General features: G+C 42.6%; 1 protein-coding gene across 1 annotated transcript in view; it reads right to left on the bottom strand.

Annotated features, from left to right (window-relative positions):
• The window catches only part of EXOC4 (exocyst complex component 4), a 387,317-nt gene that overhangs the window by 355,501 nt on the left and 10,535 nt on the right, over positions 1 to 21,281 (bottom strand). Inside the window, exon 2 of the mRNA XM_063308928.1 lies at positions 2,940 to 3,129. Within this exon, the coding sequence (XP_063164998.1) occupies positions 2,940 to 3,129 (190 nt within the window). The remainder of the gene's footprint in view (positions 1 to 2,939; positions 3,130 to 21,281) is intronic.

Below are 21,281 nucleotides of genomic sequence, written 5' to 3'. Positions count from 1 at the left end.
AGTATCCAGTGGTCACTGGCACCTAAAAAGAAAGTGTGGAAGAAAACAGATTATGCTAATATTTTTGCGTTGTGGCCAACATACAGCCACACAATTGTGGTGCCAATTTTACACTTACAATAACATCTTGGAGAAATCATAAAGCCGTGGTATCAACCTTTGGGCAAGTCCCAGATCAAATAGATTTTCACAAGCAACTCCCAATTTTCTGGGCAGCGTTTTCTCCATGCTATAACACATTTCTTCAGTGACATCACCCTCTAAGTATATTGGGACTGCAATTCCCAGGATTCCCGGGCACAATAACCAAAGACTAGCTATTCTGGAAACCGCAGCCCAAAATATCTGTGGGCAGTTTATTAAGGAAGCCCAGTCTATGGAAGGATGGATGGAGGAAGGTCCACAGTTCCAGCCTTCAAGCCATACCTTCAAGAAAATCACAGCATCGATAAATGTTTTTTAGACCAAATTCAACCCTTTGCTTCATGCAGGAATCCTAATTAAACATTCCCTAACAAATGCATGTCCAGCCTCTATCTCAGTGTTTCTCAACCTTGGCAACTTTAAGATGAGTAGACTTCAACTCCCAGAATTCCCCAGCCAGCACACTGGCTAGGGAATTCTGGGAGTTAAAGTCCACACATCTTAAAAGTTGCCAAGGTTGAGAAACCCTGCTGTATCTGAATACATCCAGCAAAGGGAAACAAAAGGGAGCACAATCTCTCTAGGACAGCCAGTCCCACTGCCAGGCTGCTCGACTTGTTGGGAAGTTTTCCCCAATGTTCATCTGGAAACTCCTCTCTTACAAGTTGAGTTCTTAGTAGATATAGGACTAATATATCAATAATCAGAAATGATTACCCTCAACTAAAAATGCTGATCTCTGTGCAGGAGAAAGCCACACCCTATATGAATTGCAGTCTGAAGCATGCCAATATTTTTCAAACTGCTTGTGGGTGGTTTTTTTCCCCCCTGATCCTAGAATTTGGAAAACAGAGATGGATTATACTGTGGACAGAGCAACTGGCTTTAAATCATGACAGATACAGTCTCTCACTCTTGTCATTCAAACACACTCACACATACAGTACATACCATATTAGCCTATCTCTCAAGGCTGATGGGAGGATTAATAATGCAAGAAAGGACTGATAACCCTCACTGACCTCTGGTGGATCAAGTGAAGGAAGGATAATTCTAAAAAAACAACAACTTTGAGGTTGAAAAAACAGCAAACATCAGAGCCATTTTCTACCCCACCCCCCTTTCCAATCTTTGCTTCAAGGACACAGGCAAAGAACTCTCAATTTAATGCATGCAATAGAAAAACTTCAGCAGAGTTTGCAAAAAGAGGAAGGGAGGATACAAACATGGAGGGCTGTTAATTTAACAGACTAATGTTTGGGGGGGAAGGGAAGGGGCAAAATGAAGCCTGTAGGTATCTGTCGTTTCCCAAGAGGCTAAGGAAAATCACTTCAATACATGATGACTGAATCTAATCAGCAACAGTAAATACCAAAAGGTCCTTCATCTGCTGTGGAGATTTCAAGGTAGTATCTCAAGGTCATTCTGCCTCTACATTTGCTTCTGGCCTGTGCAGAGCTTAATTGTATTGAGTTAGCTTGGACTATAGTTTATTTCAAATTTTGTGCAATTGATCTCTGCCTTCACACAGAGCTGTACATAAATCCTTGAAATGAACTGTTATCCTTGGAAGGGATCAGACTGCCCTCATTCCCTTTTAGAAATACTAAATGAATTTGAAAAGTTCTAAAGAGTTACTAGAAATGGTCCCAAGAGGGATGGCCCTTCTGTGCAGAAATGCCAGTTTGAAAGAAGCTTCCGTTTCATTCTACATACCACACACTCGGCCCACCCTGTGCCTACCCAGCCTAGTGCATCACTCTGCACATCTCTATGCCAGAGTTTATTCAGATTCACATTCTGACATTCCCCACCCACATACTGTATTTTTTGCACATATATGCATCCACACATACCAAAAATCAAAACAGTGCTGGAAGAATATTTCAGCAACCATGTGGCTTTTCTCAATTTCTTTTTCTACTGTCCTGCTTGTGATGAATAAACAGTTCAAACGTCAGGGGCACTCCCATCACATCAGTAGACAGCTGCATTATTAGATACTGGTTTGAGAAGTCGGGCTCCCATGTAGAAGCAAACAATAACCCAGATTTGGCCTCTCCAAAGTCACTAATGAGCCCCCAAACCTCTTGGATACATATAACTTATCATATTGGGCTAGATGACAAATCCACCTAGGTTCATATTGTTTACTAGAACCAGCCCCGCAAAGCAAGGACAGACCTCTTATTAACAGTGAAGCTTTCAGTTTGTTAGAGTGCTGAGCCCTGCAGCTTACAAATTAGCGATAGGCAACATGTGGTTCTCCAGAAGTTTTCAGACAACAACCTCTACTACACCTCACCACTGTCCATGCTGATGACAGCCCATCTATTGCGAGGTTCGTCCCAGGATAAGGAAAAATGATTATAAAATACATTATTCTGAATGTGTGCAGAGCATATTTTTCTCACTGCTGTAACAGCAGCCTGTCCAAATGTGTCTGATCCGTGAGCACAGATTCCAGGTAAGTTAGAGCCTCAACTAGCTTTTAAGAAATTAATTTGCCCAGCATCCCAGGAGAGGCATTACCGTATCGGTGTTACATATATCTCTACACCCACACACGGATTTCACCCAGGTATATTGTTGGGCGCCTATCACTGAACTTTGGAAAAAGAAGGAATCATTCTATTCTTATTGTGTTAGTTTCAATGTTTTCATAGCCTGTATCATACTGGGTACTTTTTCAGTAAAAGACACTGTAACAGAAACCACAAGAAAATAACTCTGGGCTTGTATTGTGTGCGTAAAGCCAAGTTTGCGTTGGAAAAGTCTTCTGCCTTGCATTTTACCTGCTTGATTTTGTTGCGTGAAGTGGTGATGCGTTCAGTGATGCTCTGGTAGGTACAGATGGCAGTCATGAGTTCAGTGTAGTGCTGAACGATCAACTCATCCAAATTACGGTCACATTTTTCGTACGCCTCCTCCAGACGAGCTTTCTCGTGTTCTCTGTCCTCAACATCATCACTAGTGGACAGTGTCCTAAAAAACAAGAGGGAAAGAGCCATGGCAGAAATTTCACCCAACCAGGTGTTATTTTCACAGCAGAGACAAGCATGTAAAATTCTCATCACCAAAACACAACACAGGAACTGCCATTTGATTTGAAATAAACATTCGGAATGTTATTTTAATGTCTTTATTTTTATCCTCTTCCATCCCATGATCTCGAGGAGATATTAAATCTCTTATATGAAACAAAAAACCTCAATTACCAGCAAAAAAATCAAAATGAAACAAATAACCAGGTCTAGAAAACAGAAAGGAAAGAACCAAAGGTTTTTCAAAGGATTCTGGAGCTGGCCAACAACACATCAAAAAGGTCAGAAACACCCCATCCATGTTCCAACTTTCAGAGTAGGGCATCACACTTGGATCAAAATAAATAAACAAACCACCCAGACCTCCACTGTAACGGTATAGCAGCTTTGACAAGCCTTCTCAGGGGACAAATACCTGGTGATGATACTCTTTCTTTCAGAATCAAAATCTTTTTACTTGTTGAGGTGTTTTAATGCTGCATTTTCGGGTTGGGTGTAGGTTGCATACTTCTGATCCTCTCCATTTCGGCACTAATACAGGTAGTCCTCACTTAACGACCGGTCGCTTAACAACCGTTCAAAGTAATGACAGCCTTGGGAAGGGTGCTTTATGGCCCGTAAAGCACTTCTGGCCATCGTGAAATGTTGTGCCACCCCCTTCCCACGATCATGTGACCGCATTTCAGTAGCTCGGCAACCAGCTTGCATTTATGAATGGTTGCCAAGAGCCCCGTGATCATGTGATCGCCATTTGCAATAGTCTCAGCTGGCTTCCCCAGAAAGTCAATGAGGAAGCCGGCAGGAAAAGTTGCAAGTGGAGGGGACGGGGCGGGGGGAACCCTTTGTGAAGCCCTGAAGATTTCAGCTTTGTTCCTCCAGCCCCACCAAGGATCTCCCCTCTGTGCACGGAGGGGAGGGGAAATCCTTCAGCAGGCAGGTCTTTCATTCCATCCTCTTAATGACCTGGGAGATTGCTTAACGACCGCAACTGGAAGTGCTGGCATTGCAGTTGTTGAGCAAAGTAGTCACATGGGTGTCTCGCTTAATGACCAATTCACTCAACAACCAAGATTCCGGTCCCAATTGTGGTCATTAATCAAGGACTACCTATATTTACTACTGCTTTAATAACTAATTGAAGTTATCTCTTAGGAGGCTAGGTCTAAAGGACAGTATTTTCCAAACTCTCCACTGGTTGGTTGATGACGGTAGTGGTGATTCCCAAACTAAGTTGAAATATACAGCAGGCACAACCTCCACACATGTACATGTTCCTCCTCCTAAGTAATATAGTACCCAGTGCACATACACCAGGCTGGCTTCTGGCACATGAGAGATCATGTTTAAATAGGAAAACCACATGCACATGGATAAAAAATGCACTGTATTGATTTTGCCATGAGACTGAAACAGAAGAAGTCTCTTTCTGCTTTCATGAAGACTTTCAAATGTCAAAGCCCAGACAGTATATAATTATGTACATGTTTAAGAGGCAGATTTTTTTTCTAAGCCAGTCTCTTGATTCCTCTCCCCTCACATGCACACATCACTCTCCCCAGAGTATCTGAGTTCTGAGCTTCTATAGATCCATCAGCAGAAGCATTTCCCAGCTTCTCCAGAAGGTCAGAATGAACTCCTAGACTAGATTTTTTTTAGCAAACTTGTTTCTTACACTGAAATAATTGCTATAGACAATGCATCCAAATATGAACTTCAATATGTTTTTTTCCTACCTCATGCACTTCCTTGTCAGCTTTCACGGCATGGTACACTATCAGAAAGGATTACACCATTTATGAGTAATCAGTGAGAGTAATAGGATGGCCCTGCCTATAACCTCCCTGACTTGCCATAAGAATGCATGTATGGAAGCAAAAGTGTTTTGTCTATTTTCTTTCCAGGTTCTTCTCTAACAGTTTTGAGCAATCAGTCAAGGGACTTGAAGGGAAAATCACTGAAGGTTAGCGTAGCTCTCAAGTCCTGTACAATTTGGCTTTCATTTCTAGACTGGTTAAAACAACTGATACTCTATCTAGCTAAGACTTGGATTCAGTGGAAATGCAGCAGAAAGTGGCAACCAATTACAGTCAAATTGCAAGTCTTTCTTTTTTTTTTTTAAGCAGCAGCAGCAGCAGCAGCAGCATCTGCAGTGCAGGATAGACGGAAAGGGGCCTACCAAAGTTATGATAGGCTGACAGAACAGGCAGCAAATGAAGGGCAGTGTTGGAGCACTAGATAAACAATTAACTTCATGTTTTCTCTAATGCACCAACCTAATGCATAAGGGTGACAGAAGGCAAGACCTGCTTAGTAAGACAATCCAATCTGAAAAACTCAGCAGCGTGAAGTCCATCTTTTCATATAACCATTACTTGTTTCAGTCTGGTAGCTTTCAGTTTATACAATTTATGGGTCAAAATTAATCCAAAGACCAATTAAGAACATCAAAAATCCCAGTAACAATAACCACTTAATCTGTGTGCTAAAAGCTGACCTAATAAGGAAGAAAATGGGCTGCACTTGGAAGACCACTCAGAAACTGTAGCTGGTCCAGAATGCAGCAGGTCACACAGTTATGGACCATCATGATTTACCCATATTACACCTCCAGTCGGAGCTGCATCGGTTATCATTCTGTTTCCAGGTATAATAATTCAAGGTGTCCGCTGTCACCTTTAAAGAACTTTGTGGCTCAGGACTTCAGTATCTTTGGGACTGTCTTCTTCCAGCTGCCTCTGCCCATCCAGTAAGATCAGGTAGAAGAGGCTTCCTTGGGGCTCCTTCCTTCCTTTCACCTTCAGGGACCTCAGAGATGGGTCTTTCCAATTTCTTCTCCCTCCCCTTCTTTGGTACAGCATTTCCCTTCAGAAGAGCTATTAAAACTCACTTTTCCAGCAGACCTTGAAACAGATTGGCATAAAATGTTCCCTCTTGTACTGTGGCACTTTGGTTTAATTGAGTCTGCTTATTGTCACTGGCATGGAATTGCAAGTTAGTTGCTATTGGTTTGGTTTTTATGTATAATTTTTAACCTTATTTTACAAAATAAGTTACATAAGCAGCCCAGAGTCAGTGATACACGGAGCAGCATATAAACCCAGTAAAATAAAGAAATAATAAATTAAAAATATCAGGTTTGGAAGATGATTATGCTTTAGCATATCTTCAAAAGCAAATCAAAACATGGGCAGCAAATCCTAAGAACACAAAGCTAAGTGCCCAGTTCTGATATCAGAAAGGCACCCTCAAAGAGATAGCTTGCTCTTAATCAAGATGTTATAGTATTATATATACTAGAAGACACATTCAAGATGTCAAGATCCAAATACTAGCCAACTTGGTGGCGGGGGGTGGAGAGAAGAGGGGAGTCTTAAGAACAGATATTTTGTAGTTGATATTTTAGTAAATTTCAGTTTGAGAAATACTATAAATACAACAATAAGATTGATGTGTAATTGATTTTAATATTTCTATTAATATTAATTTTTTACTACTTTCAATACTATCATGCTCACTCAAACACGTGAGATTCTTGCTGGCAGGGAAAAACAAGTAATGTGACTCTGGCTTCTAACATATTACCCCCAGCAAAATATGCCCCTTGATAGGAAAAAAAATCTACCAATCCCAAATTCATTTTTTTTTTTAAATCAGAGTCAGGCAAAAGCCTCTTGAAATCTGTCTGGACTAAGCAGATCCAAGTATAATATCTCTTCCCAGCAAGGCAAAAGATGTTTAATATTCTTATTCCTGCTGACACTGCAGAATGTGAAGGGCATCTCAACATGCACTGCAGTTCCATTAAAACGTTCATGAGGAAAATCAACAAAACATTTGCAAATGGAGAAAAAAATTGTATTCTAAGAAGAAAACCTTTTGCTTTGAAACTATTGAAATGGATATAGCAAACAAAAGACAAGATAATACATTAATATTTTACTGCTAGTGTGCGCATAGTAATTAGCTGGAAATCACATTTCCATGCTCAGTAAAACTTCTCTGCAGTTTAGCACCTGTTGCTTGTCCAAAATTGCACCTCATCAAGGGCAAAGTACTACAGTTCTTCAAGCAGAGATATCTGTCCATATTAAAAACTGTTTCTCTCAAACCAGAAGACTAGCCCTCCAAAGCAGAGCAACATGCAACACGGCCTGCTGACCATTCCGATATTTGCCAGCCCAGGCATCCCACAGAACGATTCTGCATTCAGAAAAATATGTATTTGTGAATCTTCTAATGTTTGAATTCAAAAGCTACCATAAGTCACCCAAGCAGGAGCTTAAATGAGCCTTCCAAAATGATAGTTGTATAATTAAAATGCCCAAGTACAATACATCACCCAGATTTTGATGCTCAGTCCATGCAAGCGGAGGCCGTGGTGGCTCAGTGGTTAAGACACTGAGTCAGAGGACCATTAAGGTCGGCAGCTCGGCAGTTCGAAACCCAAGAGTGTGAGTTGCGTGACGCAGTGAGCTCCCGTCAACTTGTCCCAGCTCCTGCTATCCTAGCAGTTCGAAAGCATGCAAATGCAAGTAGGTAAATAGGTACCACTTCGGTGGGAAAATAACATGAAAGGAGCCCCCTCGGGCGTCCCCCAGGCAACGGTGATGTCACTGGCAAATCCTTTCAATACAGAAGCACCTTGGTAGGTGCTTCTGACACACACACACACACACACACACACAAAGTCCATGCAAGCAAAGAGTTTAAGACATTTTTGCTCAGGTAAGAATCTGAGGCTTAATTAGTTCAGTATTTCAACATAAGCTGTACTTTTGCAAATTCTGGGTGGAAATTTTTTCTGGCACACCACTGCCTATATTGGATAAACTCTTCTTAGTATATTTATTGCCAACATTCTGATGCTATTGCACCCTGCTCTGAAAGCTGTTACCAACTCAAGTATGATAATAAGGTACCCTGCTAAAAATTATAATATTATTTGCAGTGTAAATGTAATAGGATGCACAGCAGCTGAACTGCCATTTGGTGAGTAGGAACATCACTATAAAAGACCGCTTTCCATGCAGTCTTAACCTACAACTTAGTGCAGTTTTCCTAGATTTCAGTGCCGTCAGTCGACAGTAAGTTTTCAGCAATTTTTTAATAAAACATTTCTCTGTTCATTGTTTGTTTCCTGATGGCCACTGAGAAACGGTGGTGCTGCTGTAGCCTTCTTCTCCTGGCCTGAAGACACCACCAAACATGGGTTCATTGGGTTTAAATTTTTAAAGATTAGGCTGCTGTGTTGCATGGATGATGATTATGTGACGAAAAGCTGGGGGGGAAAGAACGTGCCTGGTCCTTTATGATCTGTGACCAAAGTTTTTCGAAAAGTCCTCCTAGTTAACCTCACAGTAGAAAAGCAGGATAAAAATATTTAAATAACTACCAAGTACAACTTCAGCAAAGGATCGTTACCTTGTCGTGGTGCTGGAGCTTGAGCACCTCAATGATGCCATGAGCTAAACCGTGAAGGGCCACCCAAGACGGGAAGGTCATGACACAGAGGTCAGACTAAATGCGATCCCTGGGGAAGGTAATGGCAACCCACCCCAGTATTCTTGCCGTGAAAACTAAATGGATCAGTACAACCAGAGATATGTCGGTATACCATCAGAAGATGAGACCCCCAGGTCGGAAGATGGCCAAAATGCTATTGGGGAGGAACAGAGGATGAGTTCAACTAGCCCCAGATGTGATGATGCAGCTAGCTCAAAGCCGAAAGGATGGCTAGCGGCCGACGGTGCTGGTGGTGAACGGCGAATCCGATGTTCTAAGGATCAACACACCATTGGAACCTGGAATGTAAGATCTATGAGCCAGGGCAAATTGGATGTGGTTATTGGTGAGATGTCAAGATTAAAGATAGACATTTTGGGCGTCAGTGAACTGGAATGGGCCATGTCAGGTTCCCTGATTAAAGGTTTCACAGAAACCCTTATCAGGACATCTCCCATTGTGTTGTTCTCAAAGGTTGCTGGATGAGGAGGAGGTGGAAGGGGGTTTGCGAAGCTGGAATGTAAGATTGTTTTGGCTATAAGCACATCAAGGGCGGGAGGTTGAGATACGGTAGAAATGCCATCTGGTTGGAAGGGGGAGTGACACGTTTTGTGGGAAAGGGAACTAGCTAAGGGAATGTAGTTTAAAGTAGGTTTTGGCGGGAAGTCTTTATTCGCAGCTTGCTTTCTGTACAGTTAATTACGCTTCAATAAACCAGTTCAAAGAACTCTGGTTTCTTGACTGTGTGTGTGAATGCCTGAATGAGCAGGTGCTGACATTAAGCTGTGAATCCATAAGTCGGAAACTCTTCCTGAGATTGCAATCAGCTGAGAGTTAACAAACCATGCCTAAGCACGCAAAGTTCCGGGCGAAGCAGCCATCGCCTCTGCCATCCTCGGAGAGAACTGTGGTGTATGCTAAAGTGACAGAAGAAAAAATTGAAACGGAGGAGACTTCGGGGAGCAGAGACAGCGAGTGTGAGGTGGAAACCCGGCTCAACCAGACGGAGTTGGAAAGTGCCCTCCACTCTTGAAATTTTGTGACAGAACCCCGGACGCCAAGCGTTATTATTGAAGAACCACAGGCGGCACATACCCAGGTTGGCGCCAGGGAAGTTGAGGCAAGACCCCCCCCCTGTGGATGCGCAAATAGTAGTGCGAAGCCCGGGGTCGCAAGGAACCATTCCCAATCTTAATGGAACTCCCCAGAACATCCAGAGTCTGGAAGCTAGAATGTCTGCCATGGAAGTGGTCTTACAGGGGGTATTGAGAACTCTGGAGACATCAGATGACCACCAGATCTACTACTGGGGAAAGAGGACCACAAAAGAAATAGAGCAGCCTTCATAATTAATAGTAAATGGCTAAAGCAGTGCTTGGATACAATCCAAAAAACGACAGAATGATCTCAATTCGAATTCAGGGCAAGCCATCTAACATCACAGTGATCCAAATATACGCCCCAACCACAGATGCTGAAGAAGCTGAAGTAGAGCAGTTCTATGAGGATCTGCAGCACCTACTGGACAACACGCCTAAAAGAGATGTTATTTTCATCACGGGAGACTGGAATGCTAAGGTGGGCAGTCAAATGACACCTGGAATTACAGGTAAGCATGGCCTGGGAAAACAAAACAAAGCAGGACATAGGCTGATAGGATTTTGCCAAGACAACTCACTCTGCATAACAAACACTCTCTTCCAACAACCTAAGAGACGGCTTTATACGTGGACTTCACCAGATGGACAACACCGAAATCAGATTGATTACATCCTTTGCAGCCAAAGATGGCGGACATCTATACAGTCGGTAAAAACAAGACCTGGAGCTGACTGTAGTTCAGATCACGAACTTCTTATTGCATGATTTAGGATCAGACTAAAGAGAATAGGGAAGACCCAGAGATCAGTTAGATATGAGCTCACTAATATTTTTAAGGAATATGCAGTGGAGGTGAAGAATAGATTTAAGGGACTGGACTTAGTAGATAGGGTCCCGGAAGAACGCTGGACAGAAGTTCACAACATTGTTCAGGAGGCAGCAACAAATTACATCCCAAAGAAAAAGAAAACCAAGAAGGCAAAATGGCTGTCTGCTGAGACACTAGAAGTAGCCCAAGAAAGAAGGAAAGCAAACAGCAACAGGGGGAGATATGCCCAATTAAAATTCCAGAGATTAGCCAGAAGAAATAAGGAATTATTTTTAAACAAGCAATGCGCAGAAGCGGAAGACAATAGGAAAGACAAGAGACCTCTCCCAGAAAATTAGAAACATCGGAGGTAAATTCCAGGCAAAAATGGGCATGATCAAAAACAAAGATGGCAAGGACCTAACAGAAGAAAAAGAGATCATGAAAAGGTTGCAAGAATATATGGAAGATCTGTATAGGAAGGACCAAGTAGCAGCGGTAAGAACAGACCACAGAACAACAGACTGGTTTAAGATTGGGAAAGGAGTACGGCAGGGCTGTATCCTCTCACCCTACCTATTCAACTTGTACGCAGAACACATCATGCGATGTGCTGGGCTTGAGGAATCCAAGGCTGGAGTTAAAATCGCTGGAAGAAACATTAACGATCTCAGATATGCAGATGCTACCACTTCAATGGCTGAAAGCAAGGAGGAACTGAGGAGCCTTATGATGAAGGTGAAAGAAGAACTTGCAAAAGCTAGGTTGCAGTTAAACCTCAAAAAAACCCCAAGATTATGGCAACCAGCTTGATTGATTATTGGCAAATAGAGGGAGAAAACGTAGAGGCAGTGACAGACTCTGTATTTCTAGGTGCAAAGATTACTGCAGATGCTGACTGCAGTCAGGAAATCAGAAGACGTTTAATTCTTGGGAGGAGAGCAATGACAAATCTCAATAAAATAGTTAAGAGCAGAGACATCACACTGACAACAAAGGCCCGCATAGTTAAAGCAATGGTGTTCCCCGTAGTAACATATGGCTGTGAGAGCTGGACCATAAGGAAGGCTGAGAGAAGGAAGATAGATGCTTTGGAACTGTGGTGTTGGAGGAAAATTCTGAGAGTGCCTTGGACTGCAAGAAGATCAAACCAGTCCATACCCCAGGAAATAAAGCCAGACTGCTCACTGGAGCGAATGATATTAGAGGCAAAACTGAAGTACTTTGGCCACATAATGAGAAGACAGGACACCCTGGAGAAGATGCTGATGCCAGGGAGAGAGGAGGGCAAAAGGAAGAGGGGCCGACCAAGGGCAAGGTGGATGGATGATACTCTAGAGATGACGGACTCATCCTTGGGGGAGCTGGGGGTGGCGACGACCAATAGGAAGCTCTGGCATGGGCTGGTCCATGAAGTCACGAAGAGTCGGAAGCGACTGAACGAATAAACAAGAAACCAAGTACAAAATTTACAGGATTAGGAGCCTGCTCCTTAGCCTCTGCACTGTTCAAAGGTGTTCTAACACACTGTATAAACAACATGAAATACAACACCACCTTTAGTTTGCCAATGCCAGAGGAAGAGGATTAGACTTTTACTTTGCGTGAGTGGTAATTGACCTCAGCCATTCTCCTACATCTGTGTATTGATCCAGACAAAGCCTCTAAATTTTTTTTCCTGAGAACTATTTGTTGGTTTGCTTAACAGAAGAAGAACCACGTTTTTCATTTACATAGCCTCCAGAATATCCTTTTCACTGAGGTAATAAGATATTTATTTTGATTAATGAGTTAAAGCAAGACACTAAAGCCTTTGATCAGTTGACAGTCCCAGTTCATAGTAGCAGAGAGAAACAAAGCTGAATTTAGAGTTCGCTGGGAAAATCCACAGAATCTCCACTGGCTCTGCTCTGTTGTGGTCTAGCAGAACAGATCATGACTGCATTTGTCTGTAATACTAGGCAATCAGTCAGGAAACAATTTGATGATTCTCCAGTCTTGACAAGCTACTACTCTTAAAATGCAAACTGCAAACTGCATGGGAACTGATATCTTGAGGTTATCATCCTGACAGTTACATATGGAAAAAAATACTGCACAAAGCACAGAGATGTCCCAGGTTTCTAGATAGAAACACTGCTTTTCCAGACTATACAGTGAACCCCATTAAATACGCCAGCTATTTCATAGGTTGCTGCAAAAGGCAAAGATGAAGTTCTCACATGTTAAACATCGTTCATCTAAACATGGCTTACTGAGTAACCTACAAACGGCAGGGCTTACGTATTGTATTAAACCATAAGCTACTATTCACAAGTCACTATTCACAAGTCACAACTACTGCATTCACATGGTGCTGTAAGCCAAATCCAAGCAACCATAGTATGTCTTTATGAGTTTTGTGAACTCAGATTATTTGTAGGGGTTCTTCATTTTTTCTTTAAATGTTCTAAAATTGTAAGATGAAGCCAGCCTAAACCTTAAGGATAAGACAGGATATCAGCTATGGCTCCTACCAGATGACATTCCTAAAGTCACTGAAAACCTGATTATTTTCTCAGCCCTTGGGATAGGGCGGTGATGAGCCCCTGTAAAATTTCATTTTATTTTGTATGGTTCTTCTTTTTTCTGGATGCACACCTCTTTTATAACTTTTATTTTATTAACCGATTTTTTTTAAAATGTAAAGCACCCAGAATCGTTGGGAGTCAGGAGTTTTTAAAATCTATGTAAATAAAATAATGGTTAATAAAGATCATGATGATGCTTAATACAGCATCCAGCAAAGCTACCATTCCTGCTTTCTCTTTCCTCTGCTAATGATTCATTTTTTCCCCTTAAGGAGATTCTGGGTCCTTTTCTCAGAGGCAAACATTTGTGCCCCAGGCATTTTTAATTTCATAGAGCTGCTCTTATGTATTTCTGCTCATAGCATTGGTTTATTTAAGTAATCAGCAGGAAATACGGTACACTAATGAAAGTTAAGCTACAATTTAAATGCACAGTCAGAACACAATTGCATGGACAACTCTCAGCTCTACAGCAACAACCATACTTTATTCTGTCTTTTGCATGCCAGATATGAGCATTTTCCCCCAAAAGCTATATTGAACCAATAAGTAACTATCAATATTTCAGAAGCATTTTAATGTTATTTTGGGGGGAAATGAGGAGTGGAGATATGCTATAATGGTAAAGTGGCTTTTGCAAAAAAGAGAGGACCAATCAAAGAGAAAAGAAAAAAGAGTTTGCCAAAGAAAAATGTTGCAACTGCTCAGCTCATCACTGTCAGACAGAGGTTCCTCAGATCCCATGGAACTTTCTTGAACAATCATCATAATCATCTATTAGATTTATATCCGACCTTTATCCTTTATTTTGTACAACTCAAAATGGTGTTCATAATGCTCCATCCTCTTGTTTTTCCCACAACAACACTAACTCTGTGAGTTGGATTGGGCTGAGAGGGTGCAACAGGCTCCAAGTCACCCAGTCAGCTTCCACACCTAAAGGAGAATTAGAACTCGGTCTCCCAGTTTCTTGACCAGCATCTTTAACCACTATACCAAACTGACTCTCTAGCGGCACCTCCTGGAAGCCACTTCAGTCCACCCTTCTCTAAGAACTGAGAACATTTTGGTCAGCCTCCAACTCCTTCCTTTGATCCCCCTGCTATTGCCATAAGAAGGAACTATGTCAAGGGCAGATACTCATCAATTTTTTTTTAAAACATATGGCATAGCAGTTCGGTGTTCATGCTGCTTTTCTTGCTGGGAAATCCTTGTGAGGTCCAGCAGCCAGACGTGTGTACTATGTAGCCATGACAAGTCACGTTCCCTGGGGTGCACCACAAGGAGGCTAGTCTACATTGCACCGAGTTGGGCTGAAAGTGACTGGCCCAAGGTCACCCAGCCGGCTTTCATGCCTAAGGCGGGACTAGAACTCTCCTACTATGCCTGATTGGCTCTTGGGCTGAGAGAGAGCGATTGCCCAAGGTCACCCAGCCGGCTTTCATGCCTAAGGCGGGACTAGAACTCTCCTACTATGCCTGATTGGCTCTTGGGCTGAGAGGGAGGGACTGGCCCAAGGTCACCCAGCCGGCTTTCATGCCTAAGGCGGGACTAGAACTCTCCTACTATGCCTGATTGGCTCTTGGGCTGAGAGAGAGCGATTGCCCAAGGTCACCCAGCCGGCTTTCATGCCTAAGGCGGGACTAGAACTCTCCTACTATGCCTGATTGGCTCTTGGGCTGAGAGGGAGGGACTGGCCCAAGGTCACCCAGCCGGCTTTCATGCCTAAGGCGGGACTAGAACTCTCCTACTATGCCTGATTGGCTCTTGGGCTGAGAGAGAGCGATTGCCCAAGGTCACCCAGCCGGCTTTCATGCCTAAGGCGGGACTAGAACTCTCCTACTATGCCTGATTGGCTCTTGGGCTGAGAGGGAGGGACTGGCCCAAGGTCACCCAGCCGGCTTTCATGCCTAAGGTGGGACTGGAACTCACAGCCTCCTGGTTTCTAGCCCAGAAGCTTAACCACTAGACCAAACTGGCTCTCTACTCATCAATAAATGTAGGCCAACAGAAGACTGTTGTATGTCAGCAATGCATTCTCAAGCTGAGGTTCCTATTGTTCTAATATCGAAACCCTATATTTCAGTATGTGGGACCACTGCATTTATTCCAATGAGATTGGTTATGGACATTTGAAGGGCAATGTGTTCACATGCAGCACTCACTACGTGAGCAGTTAAGCATCTCCTCCCTTCTATACGCTCGTGCTATGTCATCAGTCCTGTGTACGTACAACAGAACTAACTGCAGTGAAGAAGCCTCCACATACAACATGTATCACCTGAATGGGGCTTCTGTGGATTTCTTTAATTATTAGATTAAATGACAGGAGATGAAGGAGTAGCTGGTTGAACCATGCAGCAAATTAATATTTTCACTCCACACACAAAATAGAGAATTGGTGGCAAAAAAAGAAATCCTTGAGCTACGAAGCAGCTGAGGTCTCATTTAAAACCACTGCCAGAGACATAGCTATTCAGTAGAAAGCTTCCTTTGTCTTCTAGAGTTTAATTTCCACATGATTCAGCATCCTCTCTCTGAATCTGATATCTTTGGACTGTGCTTATTTATTCATTTATTAAAAAGACTTATATGGCCGCCCATTCTTAGGCATGAGAAATTTTAAGTCCCAGGTCTACCACTGAGTTTTTTGTGGGGCAAGGGAATAGCTTACTTTGCCCTGCCTGTCATCAATAAAATAAAAAGGTCTTTGAAACTTTGAATGCTTCCACAACTGCCACTCATGTCCACAAAGAGTTGTATCTCCCTGATGAAGGCGACATTTGAAAGCCACGGTGACTATTCTGCTCATCTACACACACATATACATCTCACTCACTTTAGAAAGCAGAAATCTTATTTCAAGAATATAATCGAAAAGCTATTTTTAAGAACAAGTCCCAAAAGAAATTACCTAAAGCTTCTGGCAGTACTTAACCTCAAAATACATATTTTATAATACATTCTGAAATCCCAGTGAAGCAATTTCAAAAGACTGAAGAGGGGGGAAAAAAGTGAGCTAGAAGTTACCCAAGATAAAGGAAATAACATCACTTAGTGGCTTAACCAAAATACACAACACATTGTTTCATTTGTTTTTTCCATTTCACTGAGTCTACTTATTTAAAAGAGACATGGGAAGGAAGCATAAAACAGCAAACACGCTTGAAAAGGCTAAAGATGAAACTGTCTAAGAGAACAAAAAACACACCTTGGAGAATCAACACGTACTGGAAGAAATATCAGTCTGCACCTGATGGACCGTAAGAGTTGCCTATATCAGTAGCAGGAACTGAAGTGACTGGAGGCGACTGAAAGCATTTTCTTGGTGAACCTTATGGAACACCTTCAATTCTCAGAAAGGGGAATCTGCACTAAACAGTTATTGCATTGCCAGAAGGCAAAGCTTTCAACTCTCTGTACCAGACTCCAAGGGGACAAGCTCTCTAATTCACAAATCTAGCTAGGGAGACAGTTTTGTACTTGGAGTTAAATTACGGTTGAGTTCTGCTGAGGGACCCAGCCAAAAACTTAACAGCTGGCTTTAGGAAAGCCACTCTTTCTCCTCTAGCCCAAACTTCCTCCTGTTATTTTAGACTCACACATCATGCTAGACCATTGTTTGCTTACCTATGGTTTGTTCAATAAGTCATGTCTGGCTGGGTTTGTACAGCAGGCTAAGCCATAAATTATATTTTATAAGCCGCAACTGTAGGCTCAGACTAAGCCAAAACCAAACAATTAAGATTTGGGCTTAGCAAAAAATTTGAACCCAGCCAATATTGCTTCATACACTTTCATTAATTTCATAATTCATTCATAAACCAACTAAAACTCTTCAAAACATTTTAAGTAACCCAAAAGACCCAATAGCCCAAGAAGAAAAAACAGGAGTTATTTGCAACATACAGTGCAAAGACTGTAACAGCCACTATGTAGGACAGACAGGGAGAAGACTAGCAGAGCGCATCCACAAACACCAACTAGCAGTCAGAAGTCACGATGAGAACTCCTTAATCTCACAACACATGGACAGACTCAACCATAGTTTCAACGGGAAAACAGTGAGATCCTAAACCAAGCCAAATCCAAAAACACCAGAGAATTCCTGGAAGCCTGGCACTCAGACAAACCAGCCATCAACAGACACACAGAGGTAAACGTTTTCTTTTTTATTCGTTCAGTCGCTTCCGACTCTTCCTGACTTCATGGACCAGCCCACGCCAGAGCTTCCTGTCAGTCGTCACCACCCCCAGCTCCCCCAGGGACGAGTCCATCACCTCTAGAATGTCATCCATCCACCTTGCCCTTGGTCGGCCCCTCTTCCTTTTGCCCTCCACTCTCCCTAGCATCAGCAGCTTCTCCAGGGTGTCCTGTCTTCTCATTATGTGGCCAAAGTACTTCAGTTTTGCCTTTAATATCATTCCCTCAAGTGAGCAGTCTGGCTTTATTTCCTGGAGGATGGACTGGTTTGATCTTCTTGCAGTCCAAGGCACTCTCAGAGTTTTCCTCCAACACCACAGTTCAAAAGCATCGATCTTCCTTCGCTCAGCCTTCCTTATGGTCCAGTTCTCGCAGCCATATGTTACTACGGGGAACACCATTGCTTTGACTATGCAGACCTTTGTTGTCAGTGTGATGTCTCTGCTCTTAACTATTTTATCGAGATTGGTCATTGCTCTTCTCCCAAGGATTAAGCGTCTTCTGATTTCCTGACTGCAGTCAGCATCTGCAGTAATCTTAGAAATACAAAGTCTTTCACTGCTTCTACATTTTCTCCCTCTATTTGCCAGTTATCAATGAAGCTGGTTGCCATAATCTTGGTTTTTTTGAGGTTTAGCTGCAAGCCAGCTTTTGCACTTTCTTCTTCCACCATCATAAGGCTCCTCAGTTCCTCTTTGCTTTCAGCCATCAAAGTGGTATCATCTGCATATCTGAGCTTGTTAAAGTTTCTTCCAGCGATTTTAACTCCAGCCTTGGATTCCTCAAGCCCAGCATGTCGCATGATGTATTCTGCGTACAAGTTGAATAGGTAGGGTGAGAGTATACAGCCCTGCCGTACTCCTTTCCCAATCTTAAACCAGTCCGTTGTTCCGTGGTCTCTTCTTACTGTTGCTACTTGGTCGTTATACAGATTCTTCAGGAGGCAGACAAGATGACTTGGTATCCCCATACCACTAAGAACTTGCCACAATTTGTTATGGTCCACACAGTCAAAGGCTTTAGAATAGTCAATAAAACAGAAAGAGATCTTTTTCTGAAACTCCCTGGCTTTTTCCATTATCCAGCGGATATTGGCAATTTGGTCCCTAGTTCTTCTGCCTTTTCTAAACCCAGCTTGTGCATCTGGCAATTCTCGCTCCATGAATTGCTGAAGTCTACCTTGCAGGATCTTGAGCATTACCTTACTGGCATGTGAAATGAGTGCCACTGTTCGATAGTTTGAACATTCTTTAGTGTTTCCCTTTTTTGGTATGGGGATATAAGTTGATTTTTTCCAATCTGATGGCCATTCTTGTGTTTTCCAAATTTGCTGGCATATAGCATGCATTACCTTGACAGCATCATTTGCAAGATTTTGAACAGTTCAGCTGGGATGCCGTCGTCTCCTGCTGCCTTGTTGTTAGCAATGCTTCTTAAGGCCCACTCAATCTCACTCTTCAGGATGTCTGGCTCTAGCTCACTGACCACACCATCAAAGCTATCCCCGATATTGTTATCCTTCCTATACAGGTCTTCCGTATATTCTTGCCACCTTTTCTTGATCTCTTCTTCTTCTGTTAGGTCCTTGCCATCTTTGTTTTTGATCATACCCATTTTGGCCTGGGATTTACCTCCAATGTTTCTAATTTTCTGGAAGAGGTCTTTCCTTCCTATTCTATTGTCTTCTTCCACTTCTGCGCATTGCTTGTTTAAAAATAATTCCTTATCTCTTCTGGCTAACCTCAGGAATTTTGCACTTAATTGGCCATATCTCCCCCTATCGCTGTTGTCTTTTGCTTTCCTTCTTTCTTGGGCTACTTCTAGTGTCTCAGCAGACAGCCATTTTGCCTTCTTGGTTTTCTCTTCCTTTGGGATGTATTTTGTTGCCGCCTCCTGAACAATGTTGCGGACTTCTGTCCAGAGTTCGTCCGGGACCCTATCTACTAAGTCCAGTCCCTTAAATCTATTCTTCACCTCCACTGCATATTCCTTAAAAATATTAGTGAGCTCATATCTAGCTGATCTCTGGGTCTTCCCTAATCTCTTTAGTCTGATCCTAAATTGTGCAAGAAGAAGTTCGTGATCGGAACTACCGTCAGCTCCAGGTCTTGTTTTTACTGACTGTATAGATGTCCACCACCTTTGGATGCAAAGGATGTAGTCAATCCGATTTCGGTGTTGTCCATCTGGTGAAGTCCACGTATAAAGCCGTCTCTTAGGTTGTTGGAAGAGAGTGTTTGTTATGCAGAGTGAGTTGTCTTGGCAAAACTCTATCAGCCTATGTCCTGCTTCGTTTTGTTCTCCCAGGCCATGCTTACCTGTAATTCCAGGTGTCATTTGACTGCCCACCTTAGCATTCCAGTCTCCTGTGATGAAAATAACATCTCTTTTAGGCATGTTGTCCAGTAGGTGCTGCAGATCCTCATAGAACTGCTCTACTTCAGCTTCTTCAGCTTCTGTGGTTGGGGCCTATATTTGGATCACTGTGATGTTAGATGGCTTGCCCTGAATTCGAATTGAGATCATTCTGTCGTTTTTTGGGTTGTATCCAAGCACTGCTTTAGCCACTTTAGTATTAATTATGAAGGCTACTCCATTTCTTCTGTGGTCCTCTTGTCCACAGTAGTAGATCTGGTGGTCATTTGATGTGAAGTGGCCCATTCCAGTCCATTTCAGTTCACTGACGCCCAAAATGTCTATCTTTAATCTTGACATCTCACCAATAACCACATCCAATTTGCCCTGGCTCATAGATCTTACATTCCAGGTTCCAATGGTGTGTTGATCCTTAGAACATCGGATTCGCCGTTCACCACCAGCACCGTCGGCCGCTAGTCGTCCTTTTGGCTTTGAGCTAGCTGCGTCATCACGTCTGGGGCTAGTTGAACTCATCCTCTGTTCCTCCCCAGTAGCATTTTGACCATCTTCCGACCTGGGGGTCTCATCTTCCGATGGTATACCGACATATCTCTGGTTGTACTGATCCATTTAGTTTTCACGGCAAGAATACTGGGGTGGGTTGCCATTACCTTCCCCAGGGATCGCATTTAGTCTGACCTCTGTGTCATGACCTTCCCGTCTTGGGTGGCCCTTCACGGTTTAGCTCATGGCATCATTGAGGTGCTCAAGCTCCAGCACCACGACAAGGTAACGATCCTTTGCTGAAGAAACAATGTTTACATACCATTCAAAAGAGACAATAGAAAAGCCAAAAGACCAGAACATCCCCTCGTCAGCAATCAACACCCAGATATGCAAAAATCAACACTAGGATTAACACCAGATGAACAATCAAACAGCACAATACACCCTAATCAAGGAACTATTACCTCAGTTGATCAACCAAGCAGCAAACAACAGCCCAATCAAGGAACTCCCAAGGAAAGAACAACACCTCCACCAACACCAGCTGGACAAACCATGGTATTTAAACTGAGAGCAAGGCCCACTCCCTCTTCATACTGAAGATGTTGCCTAGTCTGGCAATGAAACGTCTGCAAGAAAACAACAAGGCTCAGAGAGCACCAAGGACTCCACAGTTCAACCGTGAGCTACAAATATTCACTTTGACTGGTACTTTCATTAATGTACAATACCATTATGGAACTGCCCCATGGCATATGAATATTTACAACTTTGTTCAATGGGAGAAATAGCATAACAAAATACAAAAAAACAGAGCATGGTTTGTGGCATTCAGAGTATGTCTCAAAGACTGGTGCCACAGTTTCAAGAAGAATCTCATTAAGTTTCAAGTAAAGTTTATTTCTCCAGTTTAATAACCCCGTTGAAGTTTTCAAATGCAACCTTTCTGGTCTTAAGCATATTTACTCTAGAGAAAAATCAGCTATGTTCATTGGGGCTTACTCCAATGCAAGTGTATACAGCACTGCTGTCTTAATTGAACAG

Source organism: Candoia aspera, chromosome 7, assembly GCF_035149785.1.
Source record: "Candoia aspera isolate rCanAsp1 chromosome 7, rCanAsp1.hap2, whole genome shotgun sequence".
In the NCBI taxonomy this organism is placed as follows: domain Eukaryota; kingdom Metazoa; phylum Chordata; class Lepidosauria; order Squamata; family Boidae; genus Candoia; species Candoia aspera.
Note: the sequence above shows the minus strand (reverse complement) of the source record. Positions and strands in the feature narration are given on the sequence as shown.